Source organism: Notechis scutatus, chromosome 5 (assembly GCF_049901735.1).
Source record: "Notechis scutatus isolate UNSWTSFEM ecotype Mainland chromosome 5, rNotScu1.2, whole genome shotgun sequence".
Lineage (NCBI taxonomy): Eukaryota > Metazoa > Chordata > Lepidosauria > Squamata > Elapidae > Notechis > Notechis scutatus.
This window is the reverse complement of record NC_142013.1, coordinates 16,292,325-16,320,305: the sequence shown is the minus strand read 5'-3', so window position 1 is coordinate 16,320,305 and position 27,981 is coordinate 16,292,325. Positions and strand designations below refer to the sequence as shown.

Sequence of the window (27,981 nt, the reverse complement as noted above, 5' to 3'; positions counted from 1 at the left end):
TTCCTGTCTTAGAAGGCAAAATATCAGATGTGTGTATTCGGCCTGGACATCATTCTATGTAAAATAATTTAACTGAAGCTTAAAATTGTTGCACATAGCATTTCACAAAAGATTTTACATACTGACATATTTTACATGTAATTATATAGTTTATAACTATAGTATAAAAGTGTAAAACGCCCCACAGATATTGAAAAGGAATGTGACAGTTAGCAAAACCCCATTTTCAAAGAGAGCCAGGTTTTAAAACATTCTATTATATTATTATTATTATTATTATTATTATTATTATTATTATTATTATTATTATTATTATTATTATTATTATTATTGAATAGAATAGAATAGAATAGAATAGAATAGAATAGAATAGAATAGAATTCTTTATTGGCCAAGTGTGATTGGACACGCAAGGAATTTGTCTTGGTGCAAATACTCTCAGTATACATAAAAGAAAAGATACATTCATTAATAATAATAATAATAATAATAATAATAATAATAATAATAATAATAATAATAATAATAATAATAATAATAATAATAACCTGGTGTTGTTACATTAGCCAGGAGACTACAATTCTACTCCAGAGTACTAGTTTGATTGCCTGTTTACCAGCTCTGTCAAGTACACACTTGCGTGCTTCCCATGATGTACCACAAGAGGGTGAGTTAGCTTCGCACCAGAAAAAAAGATGAGTGGCTCTTCCTGCAGCAGCATCCTAGTCCCCCCTCCTAAACGGGCACTGCAAGTGGGAAGGTTGAGAGCCGGCAGGAACTAGACTGCCTGCACTGAGCAACAACTTGTCTCTCCACAGAAGTGGTATCTATTTATGTACTCGCATAGAACGTGCAAGGTGGACAGAAACTGAGGCAAGTAATGGGAACTCACCCAGCCACACAGTGCTAGGGCTTGAACCTCTGGAGCAGAGACCCTCTCCAGCAACATTAAACCACTAAGCTACCGTGCCTCAAAAAACATTCCGTTATCATAGCCTGTGTCAAAAGTAGGATTCCAGTATTTCTTGTGGAGTCTGTTTCCTGACCTATCTTGAAGAATTGATATTAGTCTTGAAAGCTTAACTGTGTTTTTATTCCTTTTCTCTTATACCAGAGAGAGTTAAGGTAGAGCCAGTTTAAGATTCTTTCTAACATACTCTTCTTTCCCCAAATTTAAGCCATGTTTTCCAGTTTCTAGTTGTCACCTTCCTTTTCCAGGGTCATCTGTGTGATTTTCTATACCTCAGAACTTGAAACCACAGGATGGGCAATATGGATACTCTATTACAAATGTCTTGTATATTATCGCCGTTTATTTCTGTGAATTTTTTAAATTTATGGTAGTAATACATTGTTGGCTTAGCCTCAATAAAGGCCGTTTCCAAAATACTCGGTGCCTCTGGGATTTCATTGAATGCATCATGTAAGATAGTAGCACCAGTTTTCCATCCAAGAAAACCTTAGAGGTAATGGAGCTTCAAATGAGATTTCTGAATGAAAACTATTACTCCCAAAGATATAGCAACCCCCACTCTTTGCAAGGCCAATGATAATCTATTTCATTATAAAACCGTATAGTTCAAAGGTATTGGGATGAAGGTTAGTCTTTTCTGACACACAAACATAATGCACCTGTCTGTACATTTATACAGTTTTTACCAGCTCTGACACAATATCACTGTGTGTCCATGATTTTAACATTATAGTCTCAATGGAAGCCCTTGTATTAGAATTCTGTACAAGAGAGATGAATGCTAATGATAGAAAACAATTCAGACAAAGCCAAGGTACTTGCTAGTGTAAGATAACGTTTTTTGCAAGGATGTGGAAGGATGAATGTAATGTAGCAATAGGAAAATTGGTGTGGTGGTTATCAGATGGTTATAAAAGGAAATGAGTAAGCTAGGAAAAAATAAAATGAAATAGAAGGCATAAGAATATGAAAAAATGAGAACTGGAATACATAACATCTCTAAGAGATTGGTCATATTTTTCTAGAAAGTTTATTTCATAGATGATGAGAACCTTCTGCTACTACTGCCTTTCTATCTATTGAGCTCTCTTCTTCCATGGTATAAGTGTTCCTGCTACTATTAAATTATAGCAATTATTGTAGCAGACCATACCTGTTGGTAAGAGATGCTTCCTCCAGTTTCCCCAAACATATAAACAAACAAATAATTTATCTAATTAGGGAGATGAACCGAGCGTCCAATTTACAACTAAAGCAAGAAAAGCAAAACAGTACAAACTTATTCTTAAAATGTCTCAGAACTTTCTTTGAAAATTGCTTCCTGCTTAAAAAGAAGGAAGGGACTAGATGGGAAACTCCTATTACCCCATGACATAAGAACATTATCTTTACCCAGCAATGAACAGCATTTCCCAAAGTACTGTATATAATAAAGAATACAGATAGTTCTTAAATAATGATTACTTGTTCAGTGACCACTTGAAGGTTACAATGGCACTGAATGAATTATACTTATGATCAGTCCTTTAAGTTCCAGCCACCCCAGCATCCCTGAAGTCATGTGATCACAATCTGAACTCTTGGAAAGCAGCTTGCATTTACTATAATTGCAGGACCTCCTGGTCAGGTGATCATAATTTACAACTTTCCTTTCCGGCTTTTCACAAGAAAAGTCAATGAGGAAGCCAGCAGAGAAGATCCCAAGTCATTCTGTTAAATCATTCCCACTTCCACCACTTTTTCTCCTGAGAAACTGCTATATAGAGACCCTGGGGATCATGTACTTTGTGTCACCTGGCCTCCAACAGCACATCCTCCCCACACACCTGCCCTCCACAATGCATGTCTGCTAACCTGCCTGGCCACACTAGTGCAGTGTCACAGCATCCACCTGTGCAATCTCCTGCCCCTTGCAGCAGCCACTCCCAGTTTGGCTGTGTTTGCACTAAAGCATCCACCTACCTGCCCACTGGTCTGCTTGCAAGCTACATAAGACTTGCAGCTTCCTGTTGGCTTCCCCATTAAGTTAGGACTCTGGGAGGAATGCAAGAGGAGATCTTAACAGCCCCTAATCCTCACTTAACAACAGAAATTGGAACTGCTGGGATTGCTGTTGCTAAGTGATGTGGTCATGTGACACTGCACTTTACAACTGCATTGCTTAGCAGTGGAAACTCTGTTCCCCATTATTGTGGTTAAGCGAAGAGTACCTCATAAATGAAGGCGAAGATAAGTGTCCCAGAATAATGCTGAAGGATCCAATCTGAGTCAGTCACTGAGACCAGATGTTTTGTCTTCTGTGCTTTTGGGACTCGTGCTGGAGCCCATTTTCAGGGAATTTTTCCTTAGCCTAGAGAAAAATTCCCTGAAGATGGGCTCCAGCATGAGTCTAAATCTCTCTGGTCCTGATGATGATCCATATTAGATCCTGCAGCATTATCCTGGGACACGTATCTTCGCCTTCATTTGTGAGGTACTCTTCACTTAACAACAATAAAGGGGAGTATTTGTAGGCAACAATGCAATTGATTATGGGTTGCAAACTTTGATATTATCAAGTATCGTGACATTATTAGATACAAAGTACTAATGTCACACAGCTTCCCCAAGGTTTAATATATTTTCATGTCTATACAGTTGTCTAATATCTCTAATAATCCTTAGCAATATGACAACCTGAAATGTTAATTTGCCAGTGCATTTCTCATTTTACTGTGCGTTCCCAAGAGTAAAGCAATTTTAGATGAAAGAATAAAATTAAAATACTCTTTTATTATAGTACTTCTTAATGCAATATCCATCCGCTACAGATAATTGTAGGGAGTTTATTATGTGAATGAATTTGGGAACAGGCAATAATAACTTTTAAATGCAATATGAGTCCAGGGACGTGTTGTGAATAGATCTTTAAATCAAAGCCTTTAAATTAGAGAGTCTATCAAGATATTTTATAATATCAAAAACATTGATTTTAAACAAATAAGTTCATTGTGTTTTTGAAAACAAGCAATAAAATGTTACCATTGTTTTCACTCATGACAAATGTTATCTGATTGTGTGAAATGTTCATATTTGTATTTTTATGCAAAGAATGCATATATTCCAGATATAATTTATTTTTTTAAAAAATTATAAAAGTACTTGCGAAAATGTATGGGTCTGAATGACTTCCTTGAATTTAATTACCTAATAAATATTCAATAAAAATATATGGTAGACTGGGAAAAGCTTACAAGGTAAAATATCATGACAGAGATACCATCAAGAAATTTCCTAATGTCTAATAGTAGTCTTTTTACAAGGATGCTCACAGGAAATATAAAAATATGTTAATGATTCAGAAATTAAGCAAGGTATATTTGAAATTGACAAAATAGTGCAAGTAACATAATCAATTTTAAGGACAGTAGCAGAAATACATCAGCCAATTATTATTATTTTCTTATTGTTGCTGATTATGATGTACACACACACACACACACACACACACAATCAATACTATGTAAAATGATATAAAGTTAATAACCTTAAGACATTTCCATGCATCCTGGGCCATCCATTTATTTGTTTGTTTATACAATTTATTGGCTGCCCATCTTATCATAGGGTAATTTAGGGCGGTTTACCTATACCCGCATTCAGTCATCGTTTCAGAGATATTTCCTAACCAGATACCTCAATGCCTCAAAAAATGACACAGCTTTTAAATGTACTGCCTTCTCAGGAAAAGTTGGAATACATTCAGAGATGCACCTGCCTTTTAAAAAAAGCCCAAGTTGAACTGTATAGCACAATCAAGCATTAGCCCAGGAAATGTTTTATGACAGTTTGTATTATGTCAAAAACTGTTTTATGACAATGCTTATGTCATAAAATGTCTTGTAAAATTTGCCAAATTTCAATTACACAAGAGTCCTTGGTCGTAGATTTTGGACACATTCTGTAAATTAGTCCATTTAAGATACCTTAGTTCAAAAGGTTTTGCCCTGTGGTGTACCATTTCGTCCAGTTAAAAATGACAGGAATCGGAGTTTAGTAGTACATGAATCACATCACATAGCATATCCTCTACTTAACTTTAGATTTTTTTGTTTTGTTTTGAAGATTTGCTATCATCTAGACACACTTTTAAAAGGAATTTAGGGTCAGTAAGAAACCTTATTTTGCCATCAAATAGATATGTTCTAGAAAAAGATCTACCAATTTAGCATTATAGAAGTGCGAAACCAACTCCATGCTAGGGTATCTGCATTGCTAGTACAATTCCACTGGTATGAATGGTTAAAATGAGTCTGAGACATACCATTCTATCCTCATTCAAAGGTAACAGATCTGGGCCTCTAGAAAAGTAAACTCATTGCCTCCCTGAAAAAAATATGACGACCAAGGCGAGATTTTAAAAGCTGCTTGTATCAACTATGCACACAGCAATGATTCAAATTAGTTTTGTACACAGTGACAGTGGGAGGCAATGTGGAATGAAAGTTGCTCTCTAGGCTCACGTTGGGCAAACTTAGCTCATGTAAGAAGGAGCTAATAATGGAAATTGTTGAGAAAAGAGATTCTGCAAAACAAGGCGCTTTATATACTCTGCCTTTGAATATTTAAATAAACAGCATATGGCTAATATTGCCCTTCTTCAAACTGTATGCCCATGCAGAGCCAACATCACTCTGTACATTAAAGATAAGCAAACAAATGGAAAATTTATTGTACAAATTAATCTGCTCTGAATATCTTCCTTATTGCCTTTTATTCCTTTTGTCTTTGTTTTTTTAAAAAAAAGAATAAGCTTTACAAGAAAAACAGTCCTTCTTCCAGTGTAATTGGGAACTATATCCCCAAACATCTGGTAGATACCTAGCCCTTTATCCCAAACAATGCCACCAGCAGCTAAAATGCTCATGAGCTCTTTCCTCTTGAAATATCAGTCCATCACACAGAATATGATCTTCAATACACATATAGAATCATAGCGCAGCACCAAAGAAAAAGGTTACTGTTGCCTCTTTTCAAACAGAGGGCAAATACATGATCAGTAACTCCAGATGTGTGCTCTTGTTAGCACTCGTGTTTCCTTTTAATGAAGGAAACTGTACATCGAGAGCCAGAAATATTAAAAAACAGAAGGCATAGAATTTTGTGTTGTGGCTGCTGCTATTGTTTGTTACACTGTGTCTTTTATTTTCTGTGGACAGCTTCCCAGTGACAACTTTTGCAAATTCAGACTTGGTCAGACTTGCACCATGATGAGAAAGCTTTGAAAGTTTCCAACTTTCTTTTTCTACAAAACGGCCTGATATCACTGATCCCTTATGAAAACTAAATGCATTTTACACTATTATCCGTAACGGACCAAAGGAATTCAAATATAAAAACATACACCCCATACCATTCTGTGTGATATATTAAAAGAGCCAATTCCTATATTTGGCTTTATAAAAGAAGTGGTGCAAGTGAAAAAAAAAACAAGGATACCATATACGTATGAATGTTACCACATATTATAAACCTACTAAACTTAAAAAATGAATCATATTGCAATGGGAAACTACCTGAATAGCATGTGCTCGTGCTACAACAGCTCTCAGATACTGTAAAGGATCTTCTGGACCTTCCCATTTGCTCTGCCATGTTAAAGGGCACTGAAAAAAAAAATAAAGAATCATCATTAGAAATCTTGCTGATTGTTCTAATTCACCGATCTTGGCTGCATTTCCACAGTGGATAGGAAAGCTTTTTACCTCTTTGATGAATAAGTAAACTTCATACTTCCTCAATTAGATGTGGTTCAAGTTTATTTTATTTACTCAAGAATTATGCATGTTGTACACAGGGAATTGAAATATCTTACCTTCTGGTTTAATAAACCGCTGGCTAATTTTTGAACTTCTGAGCTTAAGAGTGAAGTTCCTCGAATTACTTTACTGAGAGCAGCAAGAGACTGATGAATACTTTGAACTAAGCGAATGGCATTAAATTGTTCTAAGATAACGAATGAAAGGATTGGAGATCCTTGACGTTCAGAAGGAGAAGACACTTTCTGATGAATCAGACTAGAATTCTAAAAGACAAAAATCCACCAATATTTAGTTAAAAGGCTGAATGAGATCATCCTTGAATATATATATATATATATAAACAGATACTGATCCTCCAAGGAAAGACCGAAGGCAAACGAGGTCCAGGCAGAAGAACATCATGGCTTTAAAATCTAAGGGACTGGTTTGGACAAAACTCATGTCCGATGACGGATATGGCAGGAGGAGGAGGAGGAGGAGGAGGAGGAGGGGGAGGAGGAGGAGGGGGAGGAGGAGGAGGAGGAGGAAGAGGAGGAGGAGGAGGAGGAGACACTGATCTCAGAAAGGGCGGGGTATATAATTTACGTAATTCATATCCTTCAATGTATATATCTAAGTATCTTGGAAAAATATCTTTCTCAGAATTGAAGATGTCTGCATTGCTGCAGTGATAATGAACAAACTAGGAAAGAGGGCACAAGATCTTGAAACAAGCAGAAAACAATAGCAAAAAGAAGCAGTTATGTTATTATACTCTTCAAAATTAAAGATTTTGAATTATTAACTAAAATTTGGTAATCTAAATTAGATGATATGACAATAAATTGCAAAGGTTAAACTCAGGTTAATTGAATTCTCCCTTAAATTCAAGGCCACTCTGTCAATAACTATGAAGAGACAATTTATCTATTATATATAAAGACAAGAAAAAATTCCCCAGAAGCTCAATTTTCAGAAATATGTTTTTTTTTTCTTATTCTGGGTGGTACAGCATTCCCTCAGCCTGGCCTTAATATCATGTACTCAAGTGGTAGCGGTGACAAGGCATGCTTTTCTGTAACTCTGAATGAAGATCAGATTAGGCTATTGGAAAGTTCAATCTATTAGGCAGCCTTGGAAGGAGGTTGGAAATTACAAATGGTGCAGAATTCAATTGCCAAACGTTTAGAGTGGAAATTGCTGATTTAAACTATATAATAATCATATTTGTTAAACAACATTTGTTTTTCTGCCAAATTCAAAGTGCTGATTATGATGGTTAAAGCCATATCCTGTAATCAGTCTTTTTGAAAGCTTCTTTGCTTCCAAATATAGTGTGGGTGGTTAATGGCATTAGGTTTTTTTTTAAAAAAACATATGTTACTTTACTGCTCTGCAAGCATCTTTGGCTTCCAGTGTGCTTCTCAGTGCAATTCAAGATGCTGGTAGTAACTTTTAAAGCCTTTCATGGTTTCAGACCATGGCTACATATGGGTCTCTTCCCAACTGGCAGAATAGGCATGTTCTGAGTGACATTGGCTAAGGAGTTTTGACTGGCAGAGCCAAATTTATCTTATGTTAATAATCTACGTAATTTCTTGACATATCAGTATTAATGCTTTTTTAAACTTTATATTGATTTTTGTTTGTTTGTTCAATTCAAGCAAGACTCTTGGTGCCTAATAACAATTTAAAAAAAAAACAGAGCAACCCACCCCCCAAAAATACTTTTTAAATGGCAGTGGAAACAAAAAAACAACAACTGTCAATATAATTACAGCACAAATATTTCAACGGAACTAATGCATAGGTTCTAAAATTGGTTAACTGATTATTAATTTAAAGTTACAGATTAGAGCTTGAAGTCATTCTGTCTGAAATTAATGGAAGTTAAATTGTGTCACAAGTAAATTGTCAGTTTAATATGAATTAGACCTCAGACCCATTAATTCTGGATCCAATACAGTGTATGGATTATTGTATTGCTTCTAAAGCTTAATGCTGTGTTTCCTATTTGAGAGAGAATTCTGGCTGAAAAACTATAGTCAGCCCAATGCATTAATTTCCAAAAGTGCCTAGGATGGGAGTGGGATTCTAGTGATGCAGGAAGAGGAAATAATTGTTTTAAAGGACCAGACTTAGTATTTACTACACAATAGATATAAATATAAAAGTCTGAAAATATTTGCATCCTAAAAGCAACCTTTTGCTTATTTTTCTGCACAGACAAAATGGCAAATTTATTCATAACATGCTATGCCTCTTGTTTCATGTATTCACCGAAAATTTGACCTTCACAAATCTAAGCAAACTGCAACTTATTTTTAATTCTTCAGCTAAGATTTTGTGGCTTGGGGGCCTTGACCTCAAAAAAAAAAAAAAAATCTTAATTACAATTATTCCAAGTCTACCCTCGTTTCCAGGCTGGCTTTTTTTATTTTAATAATTTTGATTTGTTAGAAAAGTATAAAGGTTTTAGCAATACAAAAATCACAGGATTGAAAAGCAGTCTTAAGTCCAAGTACATACTCCAAATCTTTTGTCCTCACTAATAAAGAAACTAATAGCATAAAATATCATTCCAATGTCAAAATTAATTATCTTTATATAAAACAAGTTCTTCTCAAATATTAATCAGAACAAAAGTTCTAGGGAAGCTGGCAGAGAAGGCTGGAAATGATGACGGATCATGATCACAGGATGCTTGGTAACCAGTTGTAAGAAGAGGTTGTCAAGCACCCAAAATATGATCATGTTATCACAAGGGTGGTGTAGCAGTCGTCACTTCAAGGATGGGGTCAAAAAATAATCAATTCCCGAGTCTCTCATAATTTCAGACAGTCATTTGCGATTGGATGACTATTTGTATAATTTCTTTGTTTTCATTCATCACATGTTTTCAATGTCTTTGACTTACTATAATTTATTCCTTTACTATATTTTGCATAATGTTGTATATCTCATCACTCCTTATCACACATCCCCTCCCACTTGTGACTGTATGGCTGTAACTTTGTCACTTATGGAGTAACAGATAACAGACAATCAGAATTGGAAGGAACTTGTAGGTCATCTAGTCCAACCCTCCGCCCAAGTGGGAGACCCTACACCATTTCTGACAAATAGCAGTCCAACCTCTTCTTGAAAGTCTCAAGTGATGATGCTCCCACAACTTCCGAAGGCAAGCTGTTCCATTGGTTGATTGTTCTCAATGTCAGAAAGTTTCTCCTTATTTCCAGGTTAAATCTCTCCTTGTTCAGTTTCCATCCATTATTCCTTGCCTGGCCTTTAGGTGCCTTAGAAAATAGCTCGACTCCCTCCTCTCTGTGGCAGCCCCTAAAATATTGGAAGGCTGCTATCATGTCTTCCCTGGTCCTTCTCTTCACTAGACAAGACAAGCCCAGCTCCTGTAACCGTTCTTCATATGTTTTAGTTTCCAGTCCCCTAATCATCCTGGTTGCTCTTCTCTGTACTTTTTCTAGAATCTCAACATCTTTTTTATAATGTGGTGAACAAAACTGGATGCAGTACTCTAGGTGTGATCTTACTAAGGCTTTATAGAGTGGTATTAGTACCTCCCTTGATCTTGATTGTATCCCTCTGTTAATACAATTTAGGATTATATTAGCTTTTTTGGCTGCTGCTGCACACTGCTGGCTCATATTTAGCTGGTTGTGCACTAAGACTCCAAGATCCCTTTCACAGTTACTGCTATTGAGCCTGGCTTCACACAGTCTATATGTGTACTTTTGATTTTTCTTGCCTAAGTGTAGGACTTTACTTTTCTCTACATTGAATTTCATTTTGTTAGATATAGTCCAGTGTTCTAGTCTAGACTAGAACACTATTCTTGTGTGTTAGCTAATCCTGCCAGCTTAGTATCATCTGCAAATTTGGTAAGTTCCCCTTCTATTCCCTCATCTAATTCCCTCATCAGCTTGTGATTATGATTTATATGGACTGTTTCATAGTATGACTTGAGTGCTTATTGTACCCTAAGACTATTATTAAGTGTTGTACCTTATGATTCTTGACTCTTGACGAATGTATCGTTTCTTTTATGTATACTGAGAGATTTGCACCAAGACAAATTCCTTGTGTGTCCAATCACACTTGGCCAATAAATAATTCTAATTCTAATTCCTGGGAGATACATAATGTATATCCTGTTGCTCATATAATCTCAGTATGTATGAAAAATATGGTTATTAACATCAAAGAAGTTTTTCCTATCCTCCAGCTGATCTTACCTGATTAAGCTTTTTCCACAGGTTGAGGACTGGAGAAAGCTCATTTGACCAGATTTCTCTGTCAAATTTGCAACCAGCAGTTACAGACCTACTCAAGATCCGAAGTTGTGAAATTACCTGTAAGAGAAAACAAAACAAAACATGAGAATATGGAGACAATTCCCAATACGATTATAGAAGAGATCCAGACCTATTGTGTATATTTTGATTAATATCTTTGGAAGGATGTCAACTAGAGCATAATTGCAAATAAAGATTTAACCATAAATTCTATGATGAGAAACCTCTCATCAAAATGAGCAATTAGAGTGAAGATAAGAGTGTTTTCATTAATTGATTATTTGTATTAATAATTACATTACCAGAGATAGTTAAGGATGATTACAAAGGATTAACTTGATACTTTTGTTTGAGACCAGGGGTGTTTGCGGGGTGCTTTGATCTGGCCTGCAGTGCCTCTGCCAGCAAAAATGGAACGTGGGCCTCAGGCCCCATTTTCACTGGCAAAGGGCTGCAGGACGTCGAACTAGCCCCACCCACCCTGGCCACGCCCACCCCAGCCACACCCAGTCAGCCCTCTGAGGTCAAACACAATTCTGATGCAGCCCTTAATGAAATCGAGTTTGACACACCTGTTTGAGATCATAAAAAAGAAATGTTGATCACAAGAATTCATATGAGATAAATCTGGTTATTATGGAATTAGAATTATATGATGATTTGTAAAAGGTCTGAAATCAAATCTGTTTGAATAATTATTTGAGAATTTGCATGGTGCCTCTGTCTCATACTTATTCTTGTAGCCATGTAAACATTTAGAAGTTGTCAATCATGAAATTATTATAAACAAATACAATTAAGACTGTGGAATTTTTAGTTGCAGATATTGAAAATATATTATGCACAATAGTTTTAAAAATGCTAATCTAGGACATGAAGTCATATTGAGAAAACTGAATTTCTCTCTAATGAAAACATAGTTTAAAATATTCGAATACAGAATAATCATGTATATAGAGAGATCACTACAACACACTTAAAATCTTGAATGTGGCCACCTGCCTACACTCTATAGCACTCACTTGCCCACTGACCTGCTTGTCAGCCTCCTGAACTTTCCAACAAGTAAAGTCAACCAGAACATTAGAAGAAAGTTGCAAGTTGCCATCAGTTGAGGTCCTCACTTAATGATCTGCAATCCTTGCTTAACAACAGCAACAGAAACTGTTAGCATTGCTGTCACTAAGCAACACAGTCATATGACATTGCCTTTATAAGCACATCACTCTAATGATGGAAATTCAGCTTCAAAGTATCTGCAATGACAGGCCATCCATATCCATATCCATATCCATCTCCTTTTTATGTTTATTTGAGGATCTGATAGTCAGCTTTTAAGAGTCCTCTAAATAAATATTATAATACATTCCTTGTTTCTGTATTTTTGATAGATTTTCTAACTTAAAAAATGTGCAGCGATGCAATGTTTCATTTTGCTTGATAAACTTGGTAAGCTTTTTAGTTTACCAAAAACAAATTAAAACAATTTATTACATTTGGTAGAAGAACATGAAGCTTCACTAGTTTGTAATCTGTGGAAGTATTATTTTAAGTTGTATAATTGTTGCTATCAACTTATTTGCTAAACATTCTGGAAAATTAGGGCTTAAAAAAGAACAGGTTCAATTTAAGAAAAAGATGGAGAAAACTTTTAATATTTCTGTTTGCAAATTAGACACATTTTTAAATGTTAATGAAAATGAATCACTTTGTATACTGAAAATGTTTTTCTCCTTAACAGAAATTGAAAAGGAAATTGATACGCTTGCTGAACAATAAACTAAATTATAGTTCTAACAATACAGGATCTCCAAATTAGATGCTTCTTTCTTTTCCAATACAACCAGGGTTAAAAAACTCCTGTCAAATAAATTTAATGTATTATACTTACATTAGCTAAATTATCTAATTTGAATTACCTTATATTCTCTTTATAAACACTATTTTCCATGCTAAAATCTCACATAGAAAACAGTGAAAAGAAATTATGTAAGAAATGGAATCAGGATTTGGGCTCAGCATAGGCTCAGGCCATAAAATATTTGTAAGGAAACAGATCTTTCTATGCAATTTGGACAATGGTAGAAGTAAAATAGATCAAGGAAACAACTGAAATATACAGGAGTCAAGCACCATTCAAAGCAAAAAAGAATGGTATGTAAGTAGTTCTCAACTTATGAGTGCTCACTTAGTGACCATTCAAAGTTATGATGGACCCAAAAAGATACTTATAGCCCAATTTGAAGTTCTGATGATCAGCCTTCCCCTCCCAGTCACATGATCACATTTTGTGTGCTTGGCAACTGGCCCACATTTATGTGATTATGATTCATGTTTCAGTTTCTGGCAAAAAACCAACCATTGCTAACAATGGGTTCACTTAGTGACAGTGGTGTTTCACTTAACAATCATGGCAATTCATTTAATGACTGCCACAAAATATGTAAAATTGGCTTGATCATGTAATGAACTACTTTAAAAAAACTAGCACAACTTACAATTGTACTTCCAGGTTCAATTACAGTCCTAAATCAAGGACTATCTGCAGTGGTTAAAGCATTGCAATGGGATTTGTGAGATCACCTTAGCAACAGAAGATCACTGAGTAGTTTTAAGTAAACTTTGTCTCAGTCTAAACTTTTTTCCATCTTTTAGAAAGTTACCACTTGGTGGTTCTAAGAGACATGCCTTCTCTGCTGTGTCATCACAGTTCTCCCCCTCCCCAGGAATATTCTCCCAGACACCCCCCAGAAGTGGGTCTCGCTCCATCCCCTTCAACATTCTGCGAATCTCTCAAGATCTGGCTATGTTCTCAGACCAAGAGATTCCAGGGGACCAGGGAAATCCTGCTATGGCTCTTTTACTATGGCCAACATTATCTTCTTTGCTCAGGTGTATTGTGTAGCTTTTAATTATGACAGTTATATATTTATTGGTTTTTCCTTTTAATGCACTATTATGTGCTACAAAGAGTCACGTTTCTGGGAAATGGGCAGCCATATGAACATGGTAAATAGATTGCTGATAACTAGATGACTAGCTAGACAGACATGCAGACAGAAAATGGAGAGTTCTCTATATGTGATGACTCCCCTGGATGCATTCCAAGATACTCTCCAGATGTCAGCTTGGAGGAAGATGAACCAGTTCCAAGCAAGTCTGGAAGGGAGTTGGTCAACGGTTCCAAGAAGCCACCTGAGTGGGATGAAGCACAGCTGCAAAAGGATAGCCATGAGGCTTCAGGAGGGAAAGCAAGCAGCTGCAGCTGGTTAGTGATGAGGAGGAGGAACTGCCTTCTGCTCCTGATCCGAGAACACGTAGGGCACAAAAAAGGCATCAGCGGCGAAGGTCATCCCGATTACTCATGAGAAGGCAGCCTTGCCCCTCTTGATGGGCTGCACCAGAAACCGGCTATTTAGCACAGCAGACAGATAGAGGCGAAGCTGAGAACAATGTGTTCATTTCCTAGCTGCATGTTTCCTAGTTGCTTTGATCCCTGCCTTGCTTTGGATTGACTCTGTGCCTTGACTTTGGATCGGGCCTTGTGATCTCTGGACTTTTCTTCAGTCATGAACCCTGTTGTGTTGTGGATTTAATTTTGCCTGGTGGATTTGTATTGTTTGGGAAACTTTCAAGTGCCATGTGGACTCATTGGTCATTACTATATGGGCTAATGTCGGTCTACTTTTGGCTGGACTTAATTGGGATAGTTCTAGGTTTTTGGTAAAGGGGATTGCTAGGGAATATTAATAAACCTACTAAACCTCCATTACATGTGTGTGCGAGTGAGCAGGACAGCCTAATATGTTACCTTAAACACTGAAAGAAGAAAGGCAGGACACAATTCTAACAAATAAAATATATGCTAGATACAAAACATTACAAAGTTTAGGCAGCTGAGTGGGCATATATATCATCCACACATACAAAAAAATGGTACTGAATCTATTCCATTTGGAATTGGATCCATTGTCATCTCTTTTCTAAGAACAGTGAATATTAACAGACCATTGGTTATTTTAGTAACCTTCTAGAATATGCATTCTAATTTTCCATGTCTCTGAACTATAATTTATGATAGTTATTTGGAAGATGAGGATTTTACTAAATATCAGAAGTTAAACGTGTAGGCTTTTTATTGTGTCAAAAGACTGTATCAGCACATTTTTTTCAAGGGAAGTAGGTCTTAAAAGCTTGAATACAAATCACAGGAGACATGCTAGCTCATGCAATTTTTAACTTAAGCAAGCTAAGAGTGAATCTTTCTGTCACAGTAAAGGAAAAACTACATTCATGCTGTCAGCTTTGAATTTTATCAAATTTCCAAAAAAAGTCTCTTGTTTCTTTGAACAGGCCATGCACAGCATGTTATAAAAATATGGTCATTTTTTGTAAAGCGATGCCATTATGAAGAAGATTCTGTCCTCCACTTCCAAGAAACTAACAAGTAGCAGAAGATATATTGGGCATAAACAGCCCAGCTGAACATGTATATTTCTACTGCTCCAGTTGCTTGTGTGAGAAAGAAAAAGTGGGAGAGAGATTAAGATTAAGGATTTATCATTCTTTACCATGAAAGAAATATTTCTCAGAAATTGTTTTCAAAGAATACATTTTCATTTCATCCCTAATCCATAAAGTTGTCTTCAGTTGTTCCACTGTTAAATGGAGTCTTCTCCCCACCCAAAACCTTGTGCTACTGACAATCTATAATACAATGAAAACGTGGATGATGGCATGATCAAAGCCTAGAATTTACCCAGTTCTTGCTGCTCAGTTAGGCAAGCTGTTTCCCATCTGGCTGTTGGCCCTCTGTGGCTGATTTGGCTGAGGCTGCAAGAGAGGCTGAACACCTGGCTTAAATATAAGCATCTGTTTGCAAAATACCTGGCCACCACTTCTGAAATCATGGTGACATATTCTAAATGACGTGCCTACCAGTCCTCTGGAAGACTGCAAGGCCTGCTTTTAAACATGAAAATAGAGTTTTTTTCAAAACTGATACATCAGTTTCTATGTATGTCTGCCAGCCAGCAGCCAGCAGTTTTTGTCTGCCAGCCAGCCAGCCTCCCTGCCTCCCTGCCTCTATCTATCTATCTATCTATCTATCTATCTATCTATCTATCTATCTATCTATCTATCCATCCATCCATCCATCCATCCATCCATCCATCCATCCTCCCACCCACCTAGTCATTGCCAATCAACATACTGAGGAAGAGAGATGTCATTGAGTCTCGCATTCATCAAAAGGTTTCAGGCAATCTCACAAGATCTCAACAAACACAATCAAATTACAATTGTTAATTTTGATAAGGTACTTTTAAACGGTTTTGCATGTAATCTGTTTAACCAATCCTGACTTCTATTTTCTTTATCCTACCTAATCCAGTTTGGATCTCACAACAGACACTATGTATCTGATGAAGTGAACTGGTTAGTCTGAAAATGTGCCATCAGACTTGTGACTTTTTTGCCATCTTATGTGTATGTGTAACCTTGTTGACGATCCAAGCTCTGTAAAGGACCTTGGAATACTCATCTCTAATGATCTAAGTGCTAGAGACAACTGTAACTACATAGCCAAAAAGGCATTAAGAGTTGTTAACCTAATCCGACGTAGCTTTTTCTCTGGTAATATCATACTACTAACTAGAGCATACAAAACATTTGCTAGACCAATACTCAAATACAACTCATCAGTCTGGAACCCACATTACGTATCTGATATTAACACAGTTGAGAAAGTCCAGAAATATTTCACAAGAAGAGTTCTCCACTCCTCTACTTGTTGCAGAATACCTTATGCCAGCAGATTTGAAATTCTAGACCTAGAAAACCTTGAATTACGCCGCCTTCGGTCTGATCTAAGTACGGTATATAAAATCATACATTACAGTGACTTACCTATCAATGAATACTTCAGCTTCAACCATAACAACACAAGAGCACACAATAGATATAAACTCAAGGTTAACCGCACCAAATTTGATTGTAGGAAATACGACTTCAGCAACAGAGTGGTCAATGTCTGGAATACTCTACCTGACTCTGTGGTTTCTTCCCCAAACCCCAAAAACTTTAACCTTAGACTGTCTACTATTGACCTCACCCCTTTCCTAAGAGGTCTGTAGGGGGCGTGCATAAGCGCACCAATGTGCCTACCATCCCTGTCCTATTGTTTCTTTTATTTTTCTTATATGTACCCATTTCATGTATTCATAAATATGTATATACTTATACCTATTATCTTGTAAGCGATTGACAAATCAAATAAATAAATAAATAAAAATAAATAAATATTGGTGGGAAAGCAGAGGTATAGTAAGCCAAAACACTTGTCAACATGTCTAAGAAATTGCTTTATTTTTTTAAAAATCTCTGCAATGGGAAGCCAGGGTTAATGTTGATAGATGGCATATGTATTGCATGTGATTTATAATGTAAATGTGTTTATGTGTTTTATATGTAAGTGCTGTACTTCTAATGCTATTGAAATGATGTAAATATAGATATTACTAATACAGTATTAGTTTTTCCAGATTTGAGGAGGGTGGACTATGACATTACACATGAAATTTTTTAAAAAAACATTTTTTGTCCATATCCACTTCTATGTATAAGCAAAAACATCAGCAAAGAAAACACTTTTGCTTGAAGAAATGCTATTTGATAAATTCACAGAACGATAAGCAAGATTCCATAGCAGGAGAAACTAATAGGAAAAAGAATACAATACATATTGGAGTTCTTAAAAGAAGATGTTATTGTGTGAAAGCACAATTGCCAGCAATATTAATCAAGAATAAAATGAATAATTAGCTCTTAAGTTATGGAAAGTTCTGGGGAATTTCAAAAAAAGACTTGGAATAGAATTGGAAGCTCTGATAATGCTCCACCAATGACTTCATATTCTTAAAAATGTTACAGTGGATTTGAGTTTCAGTTGATTTATCAAAAAATTAGAATATATTGGATGTTCCTAGGAATGCATGTGAAAGGATGTACCTCAGATTTCCTTTGTTAAAGATGGTAAAAATATGTGAGCGTTTAATGAAACTTATGACATAGCCCTGGCATCATTTGTTATTATTTTGGAATGATACTTTCAATGATCATAAGTAGATATATGTAAAAAAAACTTTAAATGTTAAAAGTGTTAATATCATGTTGAATTATATGCCAAATCTTGGAATTTGTCTATTAGGAATTATGGTTGCATTATAAGTAAAGGATAGCTGAAAGAATAATATTGAGAAATCGAAAAAAGTGATATTATTCCAGCTATTAAGGAAAAGCTTTTGGAAATGTGTAATTCATTAGTCCTGGAAAAAGCAATATTTTTCTTTTTAATTTACTATTCATGCTTTAAAAGAAAAACAAAAAGAAAAAAGAAAAGAAAAAATAATTGTGTAGAATTATAATATTTATAAGTGGACAAAGGATAACCAAGTTTATACAGTTAATATTCAGTAAAACTTTGATTAGAAATTAACCATGGAAAATATTAAATTATATTTAAATACATTAAATTGTTTTAACCCTGAATATAAGAATTTAAATCACTATGACAACTGTAACTTCAAGGAAAGTCACTTTTCCAATTTCTCTATATTTTATTATATTCTTTCAATGCAGCAGAAGAAAACTCTGCTATTAAAGGAGGGATCAGCTTCAGTGATCCTTGAATCCAAATGTTCAATGATTTCTACCCGTTTACAGACATGTTTTTCTTTAAAACCTCATCAGCAAATATATTACTTAAATGGGTCATTCTTAACATGAAATTTATTGTAGTTATGATATGATGATTACTAGAAGTGCAAATCATGGTTGGCTTCACCTTTTTAGCAATTAAGAATTGCTCTGCTGTTAAGTATCGAATACTGTCAAGAAAATGAAATAGTACTGTAGTTGACCTATCATTCATTTCAACACTTCACACAGTTCCTTCCAAACATTGATAACACAAAAAATATAAATTGCTTTTCTATCCTTTGCTCAAGAAATAGACTTCAGGATAATTCAATAATTCTCTTTAACCTCACTTCTATTTTGTCATGATTTTGTTCTCAAATTGGCTATCAAAACAGGCTAATATAACAGACTCCACTAACTTATTCTACCAGATTTCTTGTGGGAGAGTTAATTCAGGTTTTTCCCATTTCCTTCACAGCAGCTGATTTCAAAATAGTTATTTTTCAAGTATTTATGGTATCTATATTATCCTTTGCTTCTGGAATACTGAAGTCTTGGTCTTGTTGTAATACTAGATTGGCATTTTAACAATATACTAGAATAGAGTATCTTCAAAGAAATACACACATTGCTAACTAGTTACAGCAGTAGCAGAAGCTTTAATGAATTATCAAAATAAATTTAAATGCCAACTATAACTTCTTTTAGTAATTTGAAGATTTTGTTTTTCAGACATGCTCCCTCCAGCATCTTAAAATCCAAATAATTCTTATAATGAGCATATAATGCAACCATGCTTTACAATTTTTGGATGCATCATTTGCCTTACATGTACTTCCTATCATTCCTTCAAGGAACTTTATTAAAATATTCCCAATAATGACAAAATCTCTTCTAGAGTATGCTGCTTTATTCAATATTAGAAACATTTCTTGATTGGAAAATCCTCAGAACCAAAGGAATGAGTTTTCCATTCTATTTATTGCACACCTATCCTTTGCACTTATATACAAAATTCTCTATGTTGACCAAAACTATTCCCTCACGTTTTATCAATTTTTAGAGAAGTCACCATTCATTTTCTTTTATCATAGTACATTGTGATGTTGTGCTTCATGAGAGATTTTTTGACTGCAGTGTTGCGGCAAAGTTTTGCATACTAAACCAAAAAATAATTGAGCTATCCTAGAGTATTTAAACATTTGTTACTGTAAAAAATGTTAATTGTGTCATTCCCAAATTAAAAGTTTGATTAAGTAAAGAAAATATTTTAATTGGCTGTCTAAATATTTCTTGTTTTAGCATGCTACTGTGGAAGGATGAGTTATTTAAACAGAAATGATAGGAACTTCAGCATAAGTTTTAAAAGTTGCATAAGATACTGATCCCAGGGAGATTGCCCATATGATTTCATATTTTAGTAGAGAAGTACAAAGAGGAGACAGAATAGTCACAGCATACCATCCAGGCAATATATACAGTGCACCCATTTAATATTGGGTTTGAATAAGCTGTATCTGAAATACATACTTCACTGTGTACTGCAATATGAAAATTCAGCAGTTTGAATGAAAGTAATATCAATATAGAACCTATGGAACTACAGCACGCAACTGTGGGGCTGTTTGCCTCCCCAAAAGCCCTGCCTTCACCTTTCAATTAATTTTAACAGTACTTTAACCCGCTTTGCTTCCTTTAATTTTTCAATGTTTATATATTGTTTTTATGTTTAAATTTATTAGTTTTTTTATTGTATACTGCCCAGAGTCTCTCTGTGAGGAAGGGGGGGGGGGAGAGGGAAAACATGTGATAGATAGATAGATAGATAGATAGATAGATAGATAGATAGATAGATAGATAGATAGAAGGAACATTTCTTCTAAAAATCATTTTAACTTTTTTAGTCTATTTTCTCTTGGTAAAGGCCATAATTTTGTTTACATTTTTAAAACTGTGATATGTATTTAATCCATTCAGAGACATTTTGGACTGTAATGGCATATAAGTTCTAGTGAATAAATGTGCACCTGTACTCCCTGGAGGGTTTACAGTATTCCATTTAAAACTTTACTGTGACATTTTCCTTCTCCCACTGAATGATAAGAATTCTAATCTCATCCCTTATTCCTACTGAGTTTGCTGAAAGAATTGCATCAATGAGTATCAGCTTAAACCCCCCCACCCACCACCCCAATTCAACTGTCTCCACTTCTTGAAAAGTACCTGGACAAGTCCCTCCATTTTTCTTGCCAAGGTTTTTCAGAAGGGCTTGCCATATCCTCCTTTCTAGGCTAAGAGAAGGGTCAAGATCGCCCAGCTCGCTTTGTCTGCAAGGCAGGATTAGCCTGGGCCTTAACCATTGCACCAAACTGGCTCCCAATCAGCTCAGTTAGGGAAATAGAATTCACTTCTCCCCAGAAGAGCCATGCCATTTACATAGAGTTTAAAAAGAAGGAAAACCAAAATAAAGCCGTGCTTAGATTGTTTTGACGAAGAGCTCTGACTTCATATTCTAGCTAAATTCTTGCTAGCCTATACTGAACTGCCATTCAATATAAATTCTTCTAAAGGGATAGAATCAAAAGCTAATTTCAAGTTCTACAGAAGCTACATAGACGATTCTCTGTGCTGTAGGATGAGGCACTGATCTAGGAATGTTTTTTTTTCTCATTCTTTGGACTTGGTTTCAGCTCTAATTGGCATTACATTTCCATTTTGACATTAATTATGCAGACAAAATTCAGAGGACAACTGGCTTGCTAATTTTATTCAGTTTTGCCATGCTTTTTTATGAAGCAAAGAAATGCTTATTAGAAATCCCTGAGGAATCTACTAAAATGTAGCATGTGATTCTAAACAGAGGGACATCACAAATTTGTGAACAAAGACATTTTTCAGAAATTTCTAGAAAAGAGTGTTTTATTTTATAACAACTTCACAGGTCATGTCTCTTGCTATCCAGCAGAACAATGGAAAGAGGGGACTAGTAATAATAATCATCATTGTCTCAGTAAGAAAATACTTGTACTGTACATACTGAGAAACATCATTTACATTTTCATGAATATACATTACTATAGTAGCAATCACTTCTCATATCCAAGGAATCAATATGGTTTACACACCAGAAGCTGATAACCATTCAATATGTACACAGAGAATTACCACATGCTCTGTTTGGGGCTCACCTCTTTCATAGGATGGAATGTTACTAGTGAATTATTTTTTTTACTATAGTTTTAAAGGGAACTAAGATTTGGTGGAACAGAATGTATGCCATAATTCTTGGAAAACTGATTTAACTTACAATAAAAAGACACAGCCTCTTGGAGCTTCCGGTTTTGCGTGGCTTCGGCAGCAGCAGGAATTCGCTTGTCTGCGGTTCCTGCTGCGCTTGCTGCCAAGGTGCCCCCGATCCAGATGGGTCTGGGGGATATGGCTGCCCTGTAGAGGCAGCCGAAGAGAGAGGGGATCCGGACAGGGGTTTGGGGTGTCGCAGACCCCTCCCCAGCCGGAAAACCCCTTTTTCCCAAGGTGGTGGAGTGGCGGTCAGTGATGGCCGTCACAAAGAAGCCTGCAGCCGGGTAAGATTTGTGCTGGAGAAAGCAGGAGAAGTGAAAGTGCTGGCTGAGCCGAGACAATAACAACTCTTAAATACCCTGGAAACTGAACTGCTTGAATTGCCTGAGGATACATTGTTTCCCAAAGAAGATCAGAAAGCTGCGGTGAAAGCTGTTAAGGGGAAATTTTTTTTTTCCTTCACTCTCCCTCCCCATAGAAATAGCAGACTGAGATCTGGAAAATGTACTTGGGCACAGAAGGTAACTCAATTTGAAATTTAAAGCCAAGGGATAAAGGATTTCTGGACATTGGATAAAAAACAACAACTTAAAACTCTTTTTATTTTTTACAAGGGGAAGGGAAGAGATAAAGACTTATTACAAGATTGTACTGAAGGAGATTGCTTTGAGTCTATAAGAACAGGATTAAAAGACATTAAGACTTCTAAAAGATCATCTTGGAAGTGTGTATTTGAATTCTACCCCAGGAGGTGAAAATATAGAAAGAAGAAAGTGCTAAATTAAACTGTTTGTTCTGATTTGGTTTGCTTTGTGACTTTGAGATTTCTGTGAAATTTTGTTTTAAAAAAAAGGGACTAAAGACATTAGGGTTGTGTTAAAAAGAAAGAAAGAAAAATGGCATTATCTTTTGAAGGACTACAAATGGAATTTCAAAAACTGAAAAAAGAGGATAAGGGCTCTTCTGGATCTATCTTTCGCTTTTTGGAAATGGCGATTTCTACCTATCAAGAAATGCAATGACAGGAAGGCTGGGATGAAGGAGAAGAAGCCATCTTTAATGGACAAACATTTAGTGGAGGAAGAAAAGCGGAAGGGGGGCAAGGAAAAGATGAACTTAGAACTTAAAAAAGCAACCAAGAAAAAGAAAAATGAGATGAAAAAGCGATATGATGTCAGAAAGCAACAGAAAAGAGAAATACAACAGAGAGGGAAGACTAAGAGAGTGAAATTGGAGAGACGGGGGGTCAAAAAGTTAGAATGGAGAAGAAAGAAAGGGGAAAAGGAAAGAGAAGTCATAAAGGCTTTAAACAAGATGCAAAAAACCGAATTTTTTTCAGAGATAAGGGGTGAGATAATTTTTTAAAAAATGATTCTGCAAAAGTACATAAGAATGCATTGTAGACATTAGTATTTGAAGCTGAGTTAGAAAATTAGAATATTATGATTTAAAAATGTATTAAAGGGAAGTCATGATTTAATTATAGAGTTTAATTTCTTATGAAATATTATATTTAAGAATTAATAATAGAATTTAATTTCCCATGAAACATTGTTTTTATTATATTATAAATTTAATATTTCTTTTTATTTGTTTTTAGTTTTATTATTACTTATCAAACTCAATATTATTTGTTTGTTTTACTATTTTGAAATGTAATACTTTGAATGTACGGAGCAGAATCAGCACGGAAAATATGTATTATTTTAAGTGTTATTTAGGGGAAGATAAAAAGTTGTCATACTTCAATCTGGGTTTACAGGAGAAATATTGTACTAGATAGAAAGGATAAGTAGGTGATTGAAAGAAAACGGACCAAAGATGCAAATATAATTATTTAATTGAGATGGAATAAATAAAATAGAATTAAAAGAATGAGTAGGAGAGAGAAAATATATGGAAAATAGAGAATGTTAAATAAGATATGAGATAGTATATTAAGTGAGTATAAATTTTGATTGATGTCTGTATAAAAAGAGTTAACTCGGGGTAAGCCGCCTCCCAAAAAGAAGTTTTATGTATTTATGTTTTGTGTAATGTTTGTTTAAGTCTGACAGGATGTGGAAGAATACTAATGAAAATATATTCAATGAGTATACATTTTTAAGGCAGAAGAAATATGATTAAATAGAAGGAAAGGGAGAAATAAAGAAAAGTTTTGAAAAGATATGAAGTTGATTAGATAAGATAAATATATATACAGAAGTGTGATAATTTGGAATTATCTTCTTTTTAAATAAGATGGTTTATTTGTTTCTTCTAGAAAAGATATTTTATGTTACTACATCCTATGTTTTGTTTGTGTGTTTAAAAAAAAATTAATAAAGTTTGTTTAAAAAAAAAAAGACACAGCCTCGTTATAAATGATATGTGCATTATTTATAGTAATTAACTTTTCCCTCACAAAACTCTACCAATAAGGAAAACCCCAAATCTTACCAAAGAACTGATCATTCGTTGCGATGAACGTGCAATATTGGCAGGCAAGCCAAAAAAATCAGGTTTGTCATCTTCTGGAAGGCTTTCAATAACATGGCGGTAATCCTATATAGAAAGTAACAGAAAACGTGTAAATATGTGGCTTGTATATTTTGGAAATAAGTATTAGATTATTAAATTAATAATCCTTAAGGAATTACCTAAAACTAACCAGGTTCTACAGAACGATTGATTTATCTTTAAAAAGTAAGAAAAAACTGAAACTATTATTAAGCTAATTATTCAACTATTGAATAATATTCAACTATTATTCAACTTCTTTATAGGTTAAAAGTATAGCTGAAAGAATGTTAAAACTTGAACTCTGAAAAAGGCGAATAGGAGAAGGTGGATCCTTTTGAATTGTGATGCCAGTTCACAAGCGACTATTATGTATCCCATGGATTGGAAAAATAACAAACAAGGAAGTCCTAGACTGAACCTCATTAAATATAGGACTTGAAGCCAAGATCACCAAACAGGCTGTCATACTTTGTCATGAGAGCTGACTCGAAAAATCAATCATGCTTGGAGTGATCAACAGAAAAAGGAGAAAGGGCTGCCCTTATACCTGCTAGCTGGACACTATAAAGGATGACACCAGGATGACCATGGTGGATCTGAAGGAGATGGTGTGAGACCGAGGGGCATGGAGTGGCTGGTGACAATCACTTTAAAATGCATGCTTTTAGTTTTGTTTCTTGGTTAACAATAATGTTAAAGGGGGCTTAAATTGTGGCTCCTTTCATGTTCAAACTATGTGTATATATGTGCATCTGAGAGGCTGTGCTTGGAAGCTCTGACAATGCAACTGACATGGGAGTTCCTGTTTTAATCAGTCATGTCTGGCTTATGGGGCAATAATTTTTAACATGTCAATGGATATAATAAAACACATCATCAATAGCGTCAATAGCTACTTTGGGAATCAAAAACAACAATAATCTACCATTTTAATAAAGCCAAAGAGAATTAATTTTAACTTGACCATCTGATAAGGAGGGAACATACCGATATATTGCAAGAGCTAGGTAGAGAAATAGAATAAGGAAATCTGCTCATCTTCTTGCCCCGGAAATTTGAGTCAGCAATGACTCTGGAGTTAAAAAATTGTTCCAGGTAAGATCGCAGGACCCTCATATCAAAGTAATTATCTATGCGACCTCCATAAATAGCATTTTCCAATAAGCCATGCACAAACTCCCACTGAAAATCTTTGGCACCTGAAATGAGTAAATATAAAGCATGTTACAATGTAGTGCAATGATTTGATGGCAGATTATTTTTTGTTAAACTTGAACTTAATGTAGGAAAGCAATAAATTGTGCTCTCATATGAGTCATATATATACAGATGACCTAACACTTTCATTTAATTGTGACATTCTCCACATTACACATCCTTATGGAGCCCTAACAACTTTGCCTAATGGATTCTAGTCAGTTGCCTCTTTCCTTATAGTCCCTCAAAACTGCTAGATATATGCATAAATAAATATATAAACAAAACTGCTGAACATATAAATCTACAATTGGACAACAGTCATAGTTATGAGAACAATTATATTAATATATTTATTTATTCAGAGCCATCAGTTCTATATAACTGTTCATATAACTCTTAGCTATAAGCTCCGATTGTTATACAAAGATTTTCTTATATAGAATAAACTCATGAATCATTAATGTGTGTAAACTCCTGCATTTTTTAATAATTAATTTGAAGCCAATTTTCAAGAGCAGTAAACATCATAATGAATAAAGTATCTACATATTTATTGTTTCAGAAAGCTAGGCCAGATAATGGAACAAGGGTTCCTTAAGGATATGACAACTCACCATCAAAAAGTCTGTCAATAATATCATATCCTGCACGAAGATCAGATAAAGAAAATTCATAAAATTTGGTCCAGCCCTTGAAAAAAGTATTAGGAAATGGTAAATATTAAATGACCATGTCACATATCACTTATGAAAATGTTCAAAAGCATCTATGCCAAATTTCATATGAAAAATTCAATGGAAAGCAGAATAAAATAATTAAATGTCAAGCAACTTAAAGTTAATTCTCTAGTGAACTATTGGTTTTTACACACACACACACACACACACACACAACACACACACAAACACACACAAATATATACTCGCTCTGGCAGAAGAGGCATGCTTCGGATCCCATTGGCCAAGGAATTGTGCCTGGTGGGGTCAAGAGAATAATTTTTTCCATCATGGGTCCCACCTTTTGGAATATAATGCCTCCCCCCTCCCTAACCAAGGTGAGATTTGCTCTTACCCTCTTGACTTTCTGAAAGAGCAAAAAAACCATAGTTTTGGCGACTGGCATGGCATCCACCATTGTGGAGGTGGCTAGTAGATTAGTACCTCCACTCTGTCTATGCATTGGTTTTTTTAAATCTGTTTTCATATTAATTTAATTGCTTTAACTTTTAATGCCTAATCTTTTAATCCTATAATTTATGGTATCGTAGGCCATCCAGGTCATTTGGTAGACAGGTGGGCAGCATACAAATTTAATAAATAAATAACATAGTATCAAGCAACACAGATTTCCATGGACACAGTATTTATTTGGGAAGGCAAACATTTTGATGTATAATGTGTAGGTTACTAGAAGGCAGGTTTCCAGTCCTTCTGTCATGCTTTCAAATCAAAGACTTCTCACTGAGGTAAACAAAAATCTGAATCAGGCTGCTGGTGAGATATGTGGGTATATAGAACCTGGATAACAAGTTCTGGTGCATCAGCTCAACATTCTTAATTTTCCATGAGCATTAGCAGTGAAAAACCTATTATCTATTATTCCCAGGCCAGTTGATCATACCCAACAATACATGTTAAGGGGGAAGAAAAGTTTGGTGGGAAGATATTTTTTAGCCTGTGGCTGGTAAGCTACAGATTCTCTATCTTCAAAGGTACTTTTGCAGAATTTACATAAATGCTGTGGGGTTGAAGAATGCTAAAATAATTTTATAAGGCTATTAAGCAGGTTTTCTGTTTTGGTGGGAGGAATTTTTTTTTTAAAAGTTCAAGGGGGAACTTAAGGTACCAAACATGTAGGATGTAATTAATTAAAAAAGGACAATATAAGATAAACTCAGCTTTATGAAAACAAAATTAAAAAAAAAAAACATATTTAAACCATCAGGGCCTTAAAGCATCAATTTTGAAAAATGAACCCTTCTTCCCCCATCTTTAAGGCACTTATCCAAAACAAACAACAGTAAGCATTTAAAATATACACATGCAGCAATTTAAAGCAATTTCAATCACCTAAAAAGGAAGTTTGAAAAACAAACTTCAATTCTGACTTTTTAATAATTTGTTTTAGTGCAAGTAAATGGGTGAAGTTAATAATATTAAATCATAGGAGTTGAAGGTACAATATATAACAATAGGTATGATGTAAATAATTTCTTTAC

General features: G+C 35.1%; 1 protein-coding gene across 2 annotated transcripts in view; it reads right to left on the bottom strand.

Annotated features, from left to right (window-relative positions):
- Nucleotides 1-27,981, bottom strand: part of DYNC2H1 (dynein cytoplasmic 2 heavy chain 1) — a 146,190-nt gene that overhangs the window by 11,637 nt on the left and 106,572 nt on the right. For both annotated transcript variants that reach the window (XM_087966204.1, XM_087966205.1), the window contains exons 80-85: nucleotides 26,378-26,453; nucleotides 25,551-25,762; nucleotides 24,501-24,605; nucleotides 11,004-11,120; nucleotides 6,828-7,037; nucleotides 6,529-6,618 (exon numbers count right to left, since the gene is read on the bottom strand). In XM_087966204.1, coding sequence (XP_087822330.1) covers nucleotides 6,529-6,618; nucleotides 6,828-7,037; nucleotides 11,004-11,120; nucleotides 24,501-24,605; nucleotides 25,551-25,762; nucleotides 26,378-26,453 — 810 coding nt within the window. The remainder of the gene's footprint in view (nucleotides 1-6,528; nucleotides 6,619-6,827; nucleotides 7,038-11,003; nucleotides 11,121-24,500; nucleotides 24,606-25,550; nucleotides 25,763-26,377; nucleotides 26,454-27,981) is intronic.